The sequence below is a fragment of the Nipponia nippon genome, unplaced genomic scaffold (assembly GCF_047370975.1).
Source record: "Nipponia nippon isolate SJK-2023a ecotype South Korea unplaced genomic scaffold, ASM4737097v1 scaffold_4, whole genome shotgun sequence".
NCBI classification, from domain to species: Eukaryota; Metazoa; Chordata; class Aves; order Pelecaniformes; family Threskiornithidae; genus Nipponia; species Nipponia nippon.
Window position 1 is genome coordinate 83,948,080 of NW_028262358.1, and position 16,327 is coordinate 83,964,406.

The window sequence follows — 16,327 nt, forward strand, 5'->3', positions numbered from 1 at the left end:
AACAACCATTTAAGAGCTAACAACATTATAATTTTCTGCTACTATTTTCATATATATACACGGGTTCATTTTGCGTTTGTTGTTGGTAAGATGCCATATTCCAGTCTCACTTAAAATAGATGTAGAGTCAAAGCAACTCTGTTATCTAAAGATTTCTGCCAGGAAAGGAGACAGTGAAGACATTTTAAAAAGAAATAATAGGGTAGGTTATAACCATTGGGATGCTGATATCTCCGTTTTTCCATGGTTTGCATCTGTTAGCAATGTCCCCTTCAGGCTGAATACTCAAAACACCCCCCAATTGCTGTAGAACATTGTTGCAGAAAAATGGTGTTAATGCTTCATGTAGTGTAAAACTTACATTGGACCCTAAGATACAGTTTTACAGGGAGGTAAAACCTGATGTCTTTGCTGCTGTATGAAAAGATGGTGGTTTTGAATGATTGCTGCATATCTTCGTGATGTGAAAAGGAAAGAGGCCAAAAGCCAAGAGTTTTTGTCCTTCAGGAAGTGCTGTAAGGGTCCCATGCTATGAAAGTGAGAGCGTTGCTGTTGATTTCAGCAAGTACAAGATGAAGCTCAGATTGTCTCAAGCACATTATTGCTATTATAAAAGAAAGAAATATAAAAAATAGTTAAGGAAGGCTGATAGCCCATTTGTTCATTAGTCTTTGTATAACAAATGATGAAACTGGAGTTGCAAACATAGATTTGGTAACATTTATGGATACAGAGTTTGGTCCTGCACTGGGAGCATTTACTCATGTTCATTTGTGAAACTTTGTGCATGAAGTGGGACTGCAGGATTGAAACCCTTATTTTTGAGGATTTTTAATAGTTTGTTTTATACACATGAACTACTGAACAACCAGAACGCTGCTTCTAGAGAGAATGTTTTTAAAGTATCAAATTAAAGGTCTCCATGACTGATGCTGTTGATGGAGTTGAGACACATTCATGATGCAGAACTTTAAGAAATCTCAGAGAAATGGCTAGGTATGTTTCTTTTGCTGAGTTATCTTTTTTCAATAAAAAGGTGTTGCAGTTGATTTTGTGCTAGCAATTGGTGCATTATGCCTAGTTCCTCTTATATGTGAAAGTCCAGCTTCACATGTTTTCATTTTTCAGTTTTTATTGGTTTGTTCTAGTATTTTGTACTTTTTTCTGTTTTGTTTTGGTTTGTTTTTTTTTTTTTTCCCCTGATGCAAAATGGAAAAGATTTAATTTTGCATCTGTCTTTTTGTCTTTTGGAAAGTACACTGTGAGTCAAGGGGAATGGTAGGCATGAGAACCAGAGAATAGCTAAGCATAGAGATTAAAGGCATGAGCAATATTATGTTATAACATTTTCAGAGGACTCTGGACTAAAAGCAATGCCTTCCAAAACAATCGGTACAGTTTTCTGTGCATAAGTACTTGCACATATTAATAATATACCATATGCTTGGCTTAGCAGTATAGATGTAACACATCAGTCTACCAGATGCAATGTTCTCTCTGGAGCAGAATATTTCCTTGGAATATCCTGCTCTTTTTGACACCTCAGGTTTAACTTTTTCTATAACTTGATCTGAAAATGATGACCAGCTTGAAATCTATATAACTTGAAGGCTTTATCAGTAAAGCCCAGCAGAGTTATATTTCTCTGTGGCTGTGATGTTGAAACCTGGTGAAAAATCAATTTTTCCTTTTGCTGAATGGTATATTTGAAGCATTTAAAAAAGGTGAATGAGTGTGCTGAGGGCCTGTCATTCTCTAAGTACTTTCTTATGCAGCATGTGTAGGTACCTCTGCCTGTTAGCCCGGAGAGGCTGTGTGTGTTTGATGCATTGGATGTTGTGTCAGCAGGAAGGAGAAAAAGAAGAGATGAGGTATATCAGAAAGAAAGTTGATAGCAAATGGTGTTTTGAACAGCCTGTATCCCCCAGTGTAATATATTATGGAAATAATGATTCTGACAAGTGATGCTTCTTTGTAACCTGAAGTGATACAGTAGGGATTATGCATGCTCAAGTCATTCAGGACTGGGTACTTAGTTGTCTAGAAATGCTGCAAGAAGTGTCTTCATCATGAACAACTTTGTTATAGATGCCATGGCAAGAGCTAGATTACTAAAAGGAAAAAATAGCTGAAACAGTTTATTATTGTTATTATTATTATTATTATTATTGTTGTTGTTGTTGTTGTTGTTATTGTTATTATTGTTATTACTGTTATTATTATAGCTACCAATGGGAACAAAAATGATATTTCTAACTCTGTTTTTATAGAGCTATCTTTTTGTGATTTAATAGCATGTTTTATCTTGTATTTAGGGATGAATTTTATGCTTTAACTCATTTTCAAGCTTGCTCAAATATAGTTGTTTCAAAACCATAAATAGGTTAATTAATTAACGATGAAAAATAGGCTAAAAGTTTAAAATAAAATATCAGGAAGGCAGAACACATAAAACATGAATGCAAAACAGTCTGTAAGAAAGGCACAGAAAGAATACAGACAAAATTATTATACTAGAATAGAGAACAAAATGCTTCTGAACTGTACACTCTCATTAAGCACAGATCAAGAAATGCAGCCCAAAAGGCAGGACAAAGATAGCATATACATCTAGCCTCTAACGTCAATAGATTGGCTTATGTGGTTGGTCTAGTTTACAGAGATTTTCTTGCACTAACAACAGACTGGTGTACCTTGCCAGAGGAGGATACTCTGGCTACAACTGATTTGATGATTCCCTTCTTCCCCTGACAAATGTGGGAACACAAAATAAGCTTGGGTAACTTTCTGCATTTTAGGAATATCTTGTGGTATGGGAATTATATACAACATAATTGTCTTCAGAGCTACCAACATATACAGTCTGAAGGGTTGGACTTTCTTTTCTTCTGCATGTGGTTCTTGCAATGAAAAGCAGCACAACGTTTTTAGATAGGGAGGAAAAAAAAAGGCAAAGCACAACCAAAAAAAAACCAAAACCAAAACCAGCTTTTAATCTGACCATTCTTGAATGAAAATAATATTAATTGACAGGAAATGTATTTAAGAGTCCATTTATTTAAGAGTTTTGAATGCTGTCTTGCAATGTTGATAAATCACTGAGATTATGTTTTGAAGGGAAATTCCCTAAGAACGAAACATGCCTGTTTGTGGTGTACTTTGTACAGATGTTAAGTAGGAATCTCACATAGTATATTTCACTTCCCCAATTAAAGTCTTCCCCATTCTTTATTCCTCCTTCTCTGCATTGCTGTTCCTTCCCCACATAAGCAGAGTTAACTAATACCAGAGGAAGCGAGTTCATTTTGCTTCACTGCTTAAAAAAAATGGATGCTATAGCCAACGGAATGAAAAAATTTGATAAGCTAAAAGAAAAGGCAGCAAATGTTGAGAACAAACTCCAGTGACCTAGGTAATATAAAATTGTTTCATGATAAGTATGAACATTAACAATTTTGGACATCTGAAAACGTAAAATTAGCAATTAGAAAACATTTATCTGCATGAGATAGAACATTATACCTGAAACATAATGACGTCTCTGAAATTCAGCCAGGATGTTGTGGTACTCATTTAGACAAAGAAGACAACTAGTTAATCATGGCAAAAAAAGCTAGACAGAGTAAATTAGTTTGCTGCATTCCAGACTCTTAGCTATGAAAAAGAATATATTTCACTAATTAGAGAGTGAAAATACTCTAAGCTTTTAGAAAGAGAATGCAAGAAGAGCAAAAGAGAGAGATCCTGGATTTGGAATGTTGTATCAACCCATGGTGTGTGCATGATACAGTTTTGTGATTTTATCAGTTACGCAGCCTACATTAATGGGTCTTCAACTTTGATTATATTGATTATATACAACATAATAGTTCATAATGAAAATTATCATGCATGGCTTCAATCCTTAATTTTCATGAACTCTTGGAGCCTCTAATGAAATGTAAATAAATTTAATTAAAAAACCTACATGAATTTACATGTTATAATAAAAAAGTCTAGAAACTTCACAATTAGAATAAGAAGTTAACAATCAAATTTTAAGTTTTTTAGAGGGTTATTGCCTCGATTGTACTGTAAATCTTTTTACTTTATCATTATATTTTTATCCTTAATGCTAAAAGAGTGTGCATTCTATATTTTTTATTTCTGTTTTCTTTAAATTAAATAGAGGAAAGTGTGTGTGCTAAAGAATATTATAATAGGAATTATTCTAATTAGACTCAAGGCGAATGGTAAAAGAGAAAGTGAAGTTCACCTGCATGTTGGATGGGATAAGAATCCTCTTTTATCTGAAGACTGTGCATCATTTTACATAGTGAAAGCTTTATACACAGTTCTGAAATAAGGTTGTTCTTTTTTTTACCTAGGAAAATATCCAATTTTTTCAGAATTTTTATTCAAACATTCAAGTATAGAATCAGTACTAGATTCTATACTTGAAAAGATATAAATAAATTTATCTCTAATTTTCATTTTCTTTCCTGTGTCTGAATCTGCTCTCCGAATATGACCAAGTTCCTGTACACATAAATGTCATTTTGCTTTTAACTGCAGGGGGCTGAGGATCAAGTCCTCTCTTTACCTATCTTTTGCATGAGCAGTGTTACACCCTTGAATTATTTCCATTGAACTGAAAGAGAACAAGATCAAGTTCTGCATGGTCCCAATGACACAGTTGTTTTTTAAAGAGCTATGGTTTTACAGGACTTCTGTACCACATTCATATAGGCAGTATGTATGTTTGAGGAAAAGTGTGATGTTGGGCCTCCTTTGGAACTGCACGTCAGCAGAAAATCTGCTGTCTTTCTTTTTTGATAAACATGAGATAAGCTGATAAAGCAAGTTACTTTTTCAGTCTCTCACAATTTATTACATTATGTCTTAAACATTTTAAAATGAGAGTCAATGGCTCTATAACGCTTGTACGCTGTTGGCTTTTTTTAATTTCAAAAAGTGCTCATTTGTGGATGATGTTTATTAGGAAGCTATGTGTGTATGTGTGCAAGAGTGCATGTATATACGTCTCTGTAGAGTTAGGTGGAGGAAGACAGTGTCCCCTTTATTTCATAAGATCTACTTTTAAATTGTCTCACACTTTCAACAAATGCCAAGACCACATATGGAAACTTCAGCTCTAAAGAGAGAATGTCCTGGAAAGATTTGAACTAATGAAAAAGAGAGGGTTTAGTCTCTTAGCAGAGTTGTTTTCATCAACAAGTCATGCTGCAATCAGATAGTGCGACAGATTATTTTTTAAGTAGAATTGGAATCAGTTATATGAAATCAGCCTAAAATGTGACTTTCTTTTTAAAACATTATTTTTTGTTTTTATGAGCATTTCAGAAACATATGCAACAAATATTTAGACTCCTAATTTACTACACATCAATCTAAAAATCTACCTTGTTATCTTAATCAGAATTAATTTGCTTAATTGTCATTCCTATCCCATCAATCTCAGTTTTGCACTAACTTGAACAATGCCACTTTTTGCTGTTTGCACTTTAATTCGATTTCCATTCTAAGTTTATGAACAGTAATAAGGCCCTGCTTGAATATTCATTAGCTTTGAATTGTGAGCTATGAAAAGGTGCTTTCTTTTAGCTTAATGAAAGTGGCTCAGCATGGGGTAGATCAGTAATGACATTTGATTTTAGGCATCCAACAAATTTGCTTTTTTATTTATTGACACATCTTGTCCAAACAGCTCCCTCGCAAGTTAGTGGAGTAATGAAAGAGAGAGTGCTGCAGAGGAGCGTGGAGCTTTCCTGGCAGGAACCAGAACATCCCAATGGAGTCATTACTGAATATGAAATCAAGTATTATGAGAAAGTAAGTGCTAAGGTTATCTGTAATGTACAACAATGTGCTGTTTGCTTCGTGTTGGCTCACCGTGTTGTGGAACAATGTTAAAGCCATCAGCTATCAACTATTCTGTCTCTTCAAAGTCACAGTGATTTTGCTTGTTTTTAATAACTAGCGAATCCCTGCAATTATTATTCCTGTCATATGTCCCATATATTGTATTTTGGTAGCCTAAAAATGAAATATCCACTTGAAATCTGGCTTTTTTTCAACTTTTTTTTAATTGTTTTTGAACTTGCATATTTTATCATGATATTTGTCATTTTCTTGTCTCTTCTACATTGTGTAGCTTGTTTCATTTCCTTGTGTCACTGTAATTCCAGTCTTGAGATGATATATCAAATAGAACTCTTGACTGCATTTGGTATTTCCTTATGATCTGGGCCACTTCGACTTGATGTCTGAAAACTTCCAAAGCACTTCCTACAGTTTGAGCTGATAAATATTCCTTATTTGTCCTTTTAAAAAGTCCCAGCATTGTGAGATTTATTTTTCACTTGTTCTCTCAACACAATAATGAATTGAGGGCTGCTTTTCAATAGTAGATGAAGTGATCTCTGTTTCTGCTAGAGTGAAATTGCAATCTTATTGATGTCAGTCAGAGTTTTGCCATTCATTTCAGTGTGTCTAGGGCTTCACTCATGATAACTTTGAAGTACTCCAGAATAAAAAAATTCTGACAAGCATATAAGTAGGGCCACATGCAACCATAAGCTGAATGAAAGCAGAGTGAAGGCAGGTTGTGCAGCTACATGTTCATTATGGGACCCAGACTAAGTGTGGCTCCTCCAGATTCCCTGGGAAATTTACCATAGCACATAACATATTCCTAATTTTTATTAAAAAATCTGGAAGAAAAAAGAAAGAATTAAAATGCAAAGAAATGAACAAAGGAGTTCCTTTGTGATCACTTGTGAAGACATTTCATCTCTGCAAACAAGGTAACAGTATCTCTATATCAAAAAGAGCATGTCAGCTTAGTAGGTAACGTGGAATTAGGTAAATTCAGACCAGATTGGATTTAATATCAAGTGTCACATCTAATTTTCAGTGCTGAATTACACAAATATACTTATCAAAAGATCTTTATATGATTTGGGGAAGGGAATAAAATGTTTATTTGTTGATGCTAACTCCCAGTTTAAGTTGTTCACTTTAAGACCTCTTATAACAAAAATTTCCAGATATGTACAGATAGCTAAACAATTTTTTAAAAGGAATTTTACTGATTTTAGCAGGTCATTTTTCTTCCTAAATCATGTGTGTGTACACACACACACGAATAAAGTCCATAAATTAAAAAAAAAAAAAAAAGTTTACATATTTACCAAAGGCAAAACTGTTCTCCACACAAAAAATACCCTCAAAAACACAAACTGCAAACCAAAAAACTTGTTTCTTTTTATATGCAGAGTAGTTTCTAATCTGTTAAAATGAAATAAATAATTTAAATAGATAGTGGAAAATGACAGAGAAATGCTCAAGATACTAGACTTTTCATAACATTATAACCTTTAGAATGCAGCTTTTATTATTTCCCCTATGTATTCACGTTACTTTAAATAAGCAGCAGAGTTTCATTGCCAGTTTCCTATGTTTGCAAAGACAAGAACTGATGTTAAACTTGTTTTGTAATGGAAAGAAACTCACCAGTATCATACTTATTACAGTGAAATTAATAAAATAGAATAAGAAGCTTATCCTACAAACAGTCACAGATAAACTGAACTATATACCTTTAATTCAGTGAGATGATTTTAACACAAATACTTAAATGCACGCATGCGTTCCAAGATAATGAAATTCAGCTTGAAAAGTACTTCATAAGCTTCTTGCTCAGAATGACAGAGGCAGTTTAAGTTTTGTTCCATTAGTTTAAAACAAAAAAAAAAAAGATCTGAAATATCAGCTCCTTTTGGAGCCAAATTAAATCAAACATTTTTGTGGTTCTGAAATATTCTGATAAGTGTTTTTTTCACCTCTCACATCTGGCTAGGGCTGGAATGGAAACTGCCTGAAATCTCCCAAGTAAGCCTGTCCTGTGAGATTTCTAGCACAGGTTATTTTTATTTCTTTGTTATTTTTTTAGTTTGAATGCAAGAACTGTTGGCAATTCAAATAAGCCTCATTTATGCATCAAAACCCAAACTCTTAAAATTCCACTGTGGCTTACAGTCCCAAACCTGACTGTTTATGGTTTCTTTACACTTGTTTTTCATCTCAGACATTCCTGTTCTTTCTCACATACCAACATACATTCCACATGGTCCTCACTTGCAGATGATTTAAACCCTCTTGGAGAAGATGTGAAAAATTGTTGCTAGCCGAGCCAGTGGGCTTGCTCACATTACAGACTGGGCAAGACCGAGGAGAAGCCACTACTGAATCTCAGAAACGAAATCATGTATGTTGCATTTAACACTGTATTTTAGCAAAAGCCTTTGCTGCTTTACTGACCGCGAAGGGGAAAGTTCTCCATCATTTTTAGCTGGCAAAGTGCTATTGAAATGAGTTACAGATTTATTCCTTCCCTCTGTATCCGTCTCATTAGCACTGCCTCATATGGCTCGTGCTTCTCTGGTCATGTGGTGCATTCAGATGGTTGGTTAATTCATCTCTTCTGCCCTTCAAATCAGGGTTGCATCTGCCACTGAAAATCAACAGGGCTGCACATATCTATGCTGAAAGATAATCTGGATGAGTAAATGTGATGAATAAGTACAGCTTTTTGAATACTCTAATGATCTGTGATACAGCTTTTGTAGTATTTGAAAGTGAGTTATTACTCGTAGGGTTTGTAATCTTACAGCTTCAAATTTGGGGGGTGTCATAATGAGCTTCTTTCCCTGGGTTCTTCTTGATGCCATAGAGTCAAAACCTGAGAAAAGACTAAAGCCAGAGGAAAAAAACTAAGTGAAAACTGAGTTAAGAACCTCAGAATTTGGTGCAAAATCCAGACAGTTATGCATTGGCAGTGTTGTATTTTTTAAAGGTTTTGGAAGGTAACAAGGGAAGATGTTCTCACCATGAAGAACAGATTGTCCTGTCCTTGAATTGTTTAGACCCCACGGATACCCCTGGAAAGCTGTGGTCAAGCTATTTTTCTCATCAAAATTTCACAAAATGTAATCAGAGCCAAAGAAACAATCATTTTATGTCTGGATGTTTTATGAGTAACAACATGAGCATCCCATTTGAATTTTATGTTACACTTAGAGCTCCTCATTGCATTGACAGTGTTTTGTAACACTCCACAGAGAACACTTTATTCTCTATGTGGGAAAAAAAACATTCAACAAATTGAAATAAACTACCCAGGCTGTCTGTCAGTTGCTGATGTGCAACCATGATAAAATCTGACCTGTAAATATCATTTAATCTTTTGCCTTATTGTTTCCAGGATCAAAGGGAGAGGACCTATTCAACAGTGAAAACCAAGTCCACTTCAGCTTCTATTAATAACTTAAAGCCGGGAACAGTGTATGTTTTCCAGATTCGTGCTTTTACTGCTGCTGGTTATGGAAATTACAGCCCCAGACTGGATGTTGCCACACTAGAAGAAGCCACAGGTAAACAATTAGATTTATAGGAAATTAACACTTTCAGTAGAAGTAGTAAGTAAAGCAAGAAAGGAAAGAGTCATAGGCAATGTTATTAAAACTAGAAAGAATGAAGTTCTACATGAAGGTGGATTTTTGGATTATTTTGAAGGATGAGCTTCAATTAGTTGTTTTACCGTAGAACTAAAATTACACTCTCATAATTAGCTGGAGAAGATTTGTAACATATCAGGTTCTTCTGCTCTGATGTTCTTCTAACACAAAGAAAAATACTTTTTTTCATTCAAATGCACACCTCTTTCTCCCCACAGGAGAACTGAGTAGTGGTGAGCTGAATCTACTAGATTCTTCTGTAACTGGGGAGAGGAGGCAAGAGGAGATTTCAGCCCACAGAGGCTTCTCCAGATCACTTTTTCTCTGTTTGATTTCCTGAAAAAACTTTTCATGGTTTTGTTTATGTGTGTGTCTTGTTTAAGCTGTATGTCCATCCTTAGTGTCTTTTGAGTTCATTGGCTAGTTTCAACTTGGTTTAGTAAAGAAACGGAGGTCTCAAAGATACTAGGTTTCTTTAAGGCTCATGTAATAAGTTGTAAGCTGTGTAAAGAAAAAACAGCTTCTCAAAAACCCTCACAATGGAGAGTATGAAGCTGAAGTACAAACTCTCTCAGTACAGTACACCAGAGAATCTGGCTGTGACATCTCAGCAAAGGGATAACATTTTGGGAGAGCATGCTCTTTCCTTGATGCTGAAACAAATCTTATGCCCTTATTTGTCTAAAAATCACACTGATACCTTTTTTCCTCACCAATGTAGATATGTGCATGCATGCTTAGGGAAAATCTTCCACATTTTGGGTCTTCAGAAAGAAGCTCTTGCATTACTGAGACCTGGCAGCCATGAGCCCACTTATGAGAACTACCTGGGTCCCTGGCAGCTTCACTGCTCTGGCAGACCCAAATTTTGTTACTCTGTTTTGAGTAATTTTCTTCAGGTCGATTTGCCTGACAGCAAGTCAGCCAGATTTGGAGCTGAGGGTACATAGCCTACAGGTTCAAAGGGTATGGATGCCAACTCTGCTCTCTGTGCTTTGTGCAGCATATCTAAGGTGTGGACACACACTATTGCATCTTATTAATTGCAGCCAGATGTCACCTGAATAATTTGTGGGTATTCTTAAAACACAGTAGTTAGGTCTTGATTCCACCTTGATTCCACACAGAATTTGAAAACTATCAATAATGAATAATAGCACATGTCTAATAGGCATAATTGAAATAGTAATTATCATAATAGCAGCAATAAACTGTTATTACTAATATTATTAGCTCTGTGTCTGATAGCATGCTTGCCATCCATAGAGTTCTGCTTTAGAAAGAATCAGTAACAGAATCCCCGTTTTGCAGAATGGGAACCTGAGGTACAGCAGAAGTAATTTCTTATTTTGAGTAGATTTCTGGAACACAAATTAAGTCTGTCATAATCTGTGATAAATTTCTGCTAATTAGCTAATTTATTGTCCATAGTGGTTTAAAATTAGTAGACCAAAATATTTCTCCAACATTTCCTTAATTACCTGAGTATTTTTAATGTACTGAATGTAAGCATACTGGTAGCCGCTAAGATTAGCAAAGATAATTTCAGAGGTAAACAGTCTTAACTTGGGTTTGGTTGACATATGAGAGATTAGGAAATCCTAGAATAAATGCATTGCTGACCATGCTCATGTACCCTTTTTCTGACTCAGGTGATGATAAACAGCATATAAACCAACGACATACTTGGTCAGTATGCACAGCAGATTTTTCTCTTATCACAGGCCAGCTTTGTATTTTGGCATGCCATGTAAAATGTCCTGTGCTTTCATTAAAGAAAATTTTAAAAGTGGCATATTTTCCATTATCTTGAGAGGACATTATAGAATGTAATTCCCATCAAGAATAAGCATCCACAATTTTCCATATATGGTTTTCAGAAATAATTAAAATGTTGGTAAAAAGATAGTAAATTCCATTAAGTTCTTCTAGAATTGTTTTACACACAAATATTTGTTTCTCATATTTTATTTGTAGTTTTATCAGAACTTGTAGGCTCATCAAATTACTCTTTTGTTAACATTTTAAGGGAAGACCTTTATTGGATCATTTTTAGGAAATATACCTCAAGTACTGTACAGGTAAGCAGTAAACCAGTGCTATGCTACAGTTAAGAGACATTGGCTTCTCATTATTCCAGTAGATTCTGAATGTAGCTTTTAAATATGCCAAAGTATTTTAAGAATATATATATATAGTGAGAGTATATACACACACACACATATATATATATGTAAGAATATATATAGGGACCATCACAGTCAACTAGTCATGTTGCCTATCTGAATTTCTCCTGGCACGTCAACTGTTTGGCACCTTTTGGTAGGTGCTGTTGATTAAGTAGATTTTTGTATTATGGTCCAGTTTCTGAATTGTAATAGAAACTGCATGGCCACTTTTCAATATTTGAAGAACGACGCCCATTATATTAATATTATCTGATATGTAAAATACGCATATTTTTAACCTGTATTTGCACATATAATACATGGGCATTGCATACATATTTATATAAAAATTACAAAATTATGAAGTAAAAATGCTTTATAAAGGCAGGATATTTCTATTCTATACTGTGTTTGACACAGATCAAAGTACTTTAATCGTGGTTTTTTTTTGTTGGAATCATTACTGGTTATTAGAGACAGAAGTCCCTCAGAAAGAACATATAAATCCATAGATTTATTTTTTATTTATATTACCACTTAAGTGGTAATTTTATCTTTTGATTCATTGAAGTATTTAAGTTACATGAAATGACTTGTAGCTAATGAATCTAAAGATGATCCTGCGCTTTTTATAATTGAAGGGGTTTGCCACTTGTTACAGCTCTCACTGTTAAAGTACAAGGACTCAGCACAACCTGGCATAAGAGACTTTGCTTTTTCCTATTGCCATGAAACAGTTTAAATCAAGCAAGTCTGAAGTAATGTGCAGATGTAAAACTTATTCCTAATGTCTGAAACAACACTACTACAAATTTTTATAGAAGACAGAAAGAACAATATTTAAGAAAGTGATACGAATCCAATTTATCATTAAAGGTTTCATGGTGGACTTCATCAGGAATTCTTTTCTGCAAATCATACATTTCAGGTTGCTCGCAGGAGAAAATGTTGCTGGAGGAGCAGCACAGCTTTTACAGCTGATCTTTTTAAAATCCTCCAGGGTGTTTGGATATCCATTCCCCATCCCTCCAACCATGTACTTAAATGGTGGTTTTAACTCCTTTAAATTAAGTGTTGCCCCATTAACTTGAATATGCAAATATCATAATGTCAGATTAGGTATCACCTGTACCTGATTGCCCAAGTATCAGGTCCCTGTCTTGCTCTGAGTCTGAGCACAGCTTAAGCAGAGATAAGGGCAGACTTTCCTGTTCTGATGGTGGTTCCCTGCCATCACCACTGTGGCAGCACCAGTGACAGGTAACTATGCCATACACGCCCTGAAAGGATCATCTGCACCCTAAAATCATTCTTCTAAGAACACTCTAGCATCTTTATTTCTGCCAAACCCCAGTGATTATTCCAGAAGCTGGGTCTTCATTCACCCTTACACTAACAGACTGAGTTCATTACACAGAAGGGAGAAGCAGCACAGAATATGTGAACAGAGGCAGATGTCTTAGACTGCTGTCACTGAATTCATACCAGACCATACCCCCAATCAGACCTTTTTTTTTTAAAGATGTAAAAATACATCATACATTGCATCCCACCTGTCTTACCAGTTGGCCAGTGTACCATGCCCCTAACATTTTCCAGAGCCCAAATAACAACCTCAGCTTGCTTCCAGAATGTGCCAGTACCCAAAATCTGTGAGGCAGTTCTGCAGAGCAACCCACTCACATATGTCAACCTCTATGCACTCAACTTGCCTGCTAGATTAGGTGACAGGCTGGGGTGAGTATTTTTCCAAACTCTGATAAACAGATGCAGCTTTGCACCCTGGCCATTGTGACAGGATGCTGTCACAAGTCTTCTTGACTTCCAAGTGAGGTTTGCACTGAAGTTCAAAGAGAGAAGGGAACAGTTTTAGGAAATGCTGTATTTTACCTAAATTTGACATTCCCATGCTTGGGATTGTCTGCTTTGATGGCCTGGTGATGTCACAGGAACTGAGTTGTATTACTTATGTCCCTACACTCTTGCTTGAGATAGTGACCACTGATTTCCTAAAAGTTCCACAAGTGGAATATATGCCGGCCTGTGGTAGCATCTTACTGATCTGGGTATCTCAGAAAGTTATAGCTACTCAAAAATAAGCATTTGCTCTTTTCATTTAAAGACCAACACAAATAATGAGGTCTTCCTTACCTGCATTAGGCAGAACATAGAAAAATTACAAAGTTTCTTTAGGAAATGAAACTGGGGGGCAGGGAGGAAATTTCTCCTTAATGCATATTATTCAATATCTGTGTAGAATAACAAGGGATTTGTTATTTTGGGGGGCAAAGCAGCTGTTACAGGTCAGTGTCAGTGACAAATAAATCATGATGATTGGCTCACTTCTCCCAAGGCAGAGCAAAGAAAAGACTGGTTTGTTTGTTTCTATGGGAACCTCTGAAGTCTACAACAGGAACCTAATTCTGCGGAATTCATAAAATCCTTGTGTAGAAATTCCTGTTCAGTTACCACTACCAGCAGCTAAACATATTAACATACCATCTACAATTTAGTTAATCAGCTATCAGTTGAGTTTCCTTTTTTTTTTTTTTCCCCTCTTTTATCTCTCTGCTGCTTCTAGATGACTCACACTTTCACAGTCCCTTGCTCAGCATCACTGCCTGATGTCTCCTTCTTTATTCTCAGTCTCTTGGGCTAGATTCTCACTGTTACAAATCAACGTAACTCCATAGAGTTCGGTAGAGCTGTACTCATTTAATGAGACTGAGTATATGGCCACCCTCATTAGATGCTGGGCAAGCAATGTATTTAACAAACCTTGAGGTTTCTCAGGCAAGGTATTTACATCCTCAGTTTACATTACTGTGACATGCATACATTTGCATATATTAATAGCATTGGCATATCTGAATAAAAAGAGTGATAATGTATGGATATTTTAGCACATAAATTCTCTGAAGTATGGAGAATTCCATTTTGTATATGTGGAAGCACCTTTTCATTGCTAACAGAAATGAATGATAAGTAATAATAGTGATTTACAATGATCAATAACAGTAAGAGATAAAAATATGCCATCAAAGTCATATCAACCAGTTTTACAGGGGAGGCTAGGAGCAGAGCTCTTCAGGGATTATTCTCCTACTGTGCCCCCTTACAGGGATATCCAGGTCTTCCCTTTTAGGAAGGAGTCAACCACTGAGCAACACAGAAGGCAGCGTAGCAGTCAGAGGGAGTGGAAGTGGCTGGTGGTGGCTTTCGGCTAATGGCTGTACCACTTTGACCAAGTCAATTCCAGCATAGCTCCTTTTTATTCCCTGTAGACAATCATTAACTCATCCAGCATTTGGATGAATTTCCAATGGAGGCTCTTCTTTAGACTAACTTTATCAATTTAATTGTTTCCGGCAACTGAAAATGAAAACAGTTTGCAATTCATGAAGGTTGACTTAATGTTTTGCAGTTTCTTTGTAGGGAATAAGTTTAAACTAATCTCTGCTCTGTGCTCTGTTTGTAGCCACGGCTGTTTCCAGTGAACAGAATCCTGTTATTATCATAGCTGTGGTTGCTGTGGCAGGAACCATCATTCTGGTCTTCATGGTGTTTGGATTCATCATTGGGCGAAGGTATTGTACCTTGCATAGGCATAAGTGCATCTGACCCCACTCTTGTGAACTCCTGAGGCATAGTCTAATCTGGGATGGCAATTTGCAAAACTGAAACAGAAGTAATTTTTAGTAAGGACAATTTTTGTTTAAATCCCATTATCAATTATACAGTTTGTCCTTTTACTTTGGCAAGACACACTTAAATCAAGATGTTCTTTTTGTCCTATGTAAATGTGCTGTAAAAGAAACCCCCAGCAGGTTCTTTACCTGTACTCCTCAAAGTCCCTCTTTCTGTTCAGTTTTCTCACGTGGAGAAGTCTGACACTTTATCTGATCAGCCTTTAAATGACTTTACATTCAAGAAAAAGAGGCACAGCAGTAAATTTAAGAATACCCTCATGTAAAACTGTGTTCTACTTTCAAGATCTTTAATCCTCTGTTTTATCCATAGAAGCTTTTCACAAGAACTAGAATTTTCTCTTTAGGACCTGTCCCAACTGGTATTTGATACAAAAGCCTTTTGATTGCAACTGTTCATGATTTATTTAAAACTCTGCTGTCAAGAGAATTATAGCTGAAACTTTCAAAGGGCCTACAGGAATTAGGTGCTCAGTGCCTGAAAATCCCAGCCTGCAAAACTGATGTTGTCGGCACTTCAGAGGTGAGGAAGTAAATCATTATTTACCAGTAAAACTGGCGTCTTTCTTTTCAGGCATTGTGGCTATAGCAAAGCTGATCAAGAAGGAGATGAAGAACTTTACTTTCATTGTAAGTGTTTTGCTTTTTTTTTTCCCCTTTCAAAAATTCCCAACGGCAATAGTGTAGACAATACTAAAACAACACTCCATGAAAGACAAAGCCATAAGACATTCAAAAATGCTATGTAAATAGCAAGTGGGAAGTTAAACACTGTAAATATGTGACCTACACAAAAAGAATGCAGATTAAAGTCAACGTTGCTCACACAGACAGTTTTATTTCTATACATGTGTATGATACACGGTTGTTTTCATTCTGCATATTTTTTTGCTTTTGGTTGCTTTGAATACATGTTTCACACCGTCCTAATGAT

The 16,327-nt window shown here is 35.7% G+C and overlaps 1 protein-coding gene across 7 annotated transcripts in view; it reads left to right on the forward strand.

Moving 5' to 3' along the window:
- EPHA7 (EPH receptor A7) overlaps nucleotides 1-16,327 on the forward strand; it is a 173,505-nt gene that overhangs the window by 122,040 nt on the left and 35,138 nt on the right. For all 7 annotated transcript variants that reach the window (XR_015708039.1, XM_087773831.1, XM_009475571.2 and 4 more), the window contains exons 6-9: nucleotides 5,708-5,832; nucleotides 9,266-9,434; nucleotides 15,165-15,273; nucleotides 15,968-16,023. Coding sequence is in view for 6 of the 7 variants with exons in the window: in XM_087773831.1 (XP_087629957.1) it covers nucleotides 5,708-5,832; nucleotides 9,266-9,434; nucleotides 15,165-15,273; nucleotides 15,968-16,023 (459 nt within the window). In the remaining variant the exon portion in view is untranslated. The remainder of the gene's footprint in view (nucleotides 1-5,707; nucleotides 5,833-9,265; nucleotides 9,435-15,164; nucleotides 15,274-15,967; nucleotides 16,024-16,327) is intronic.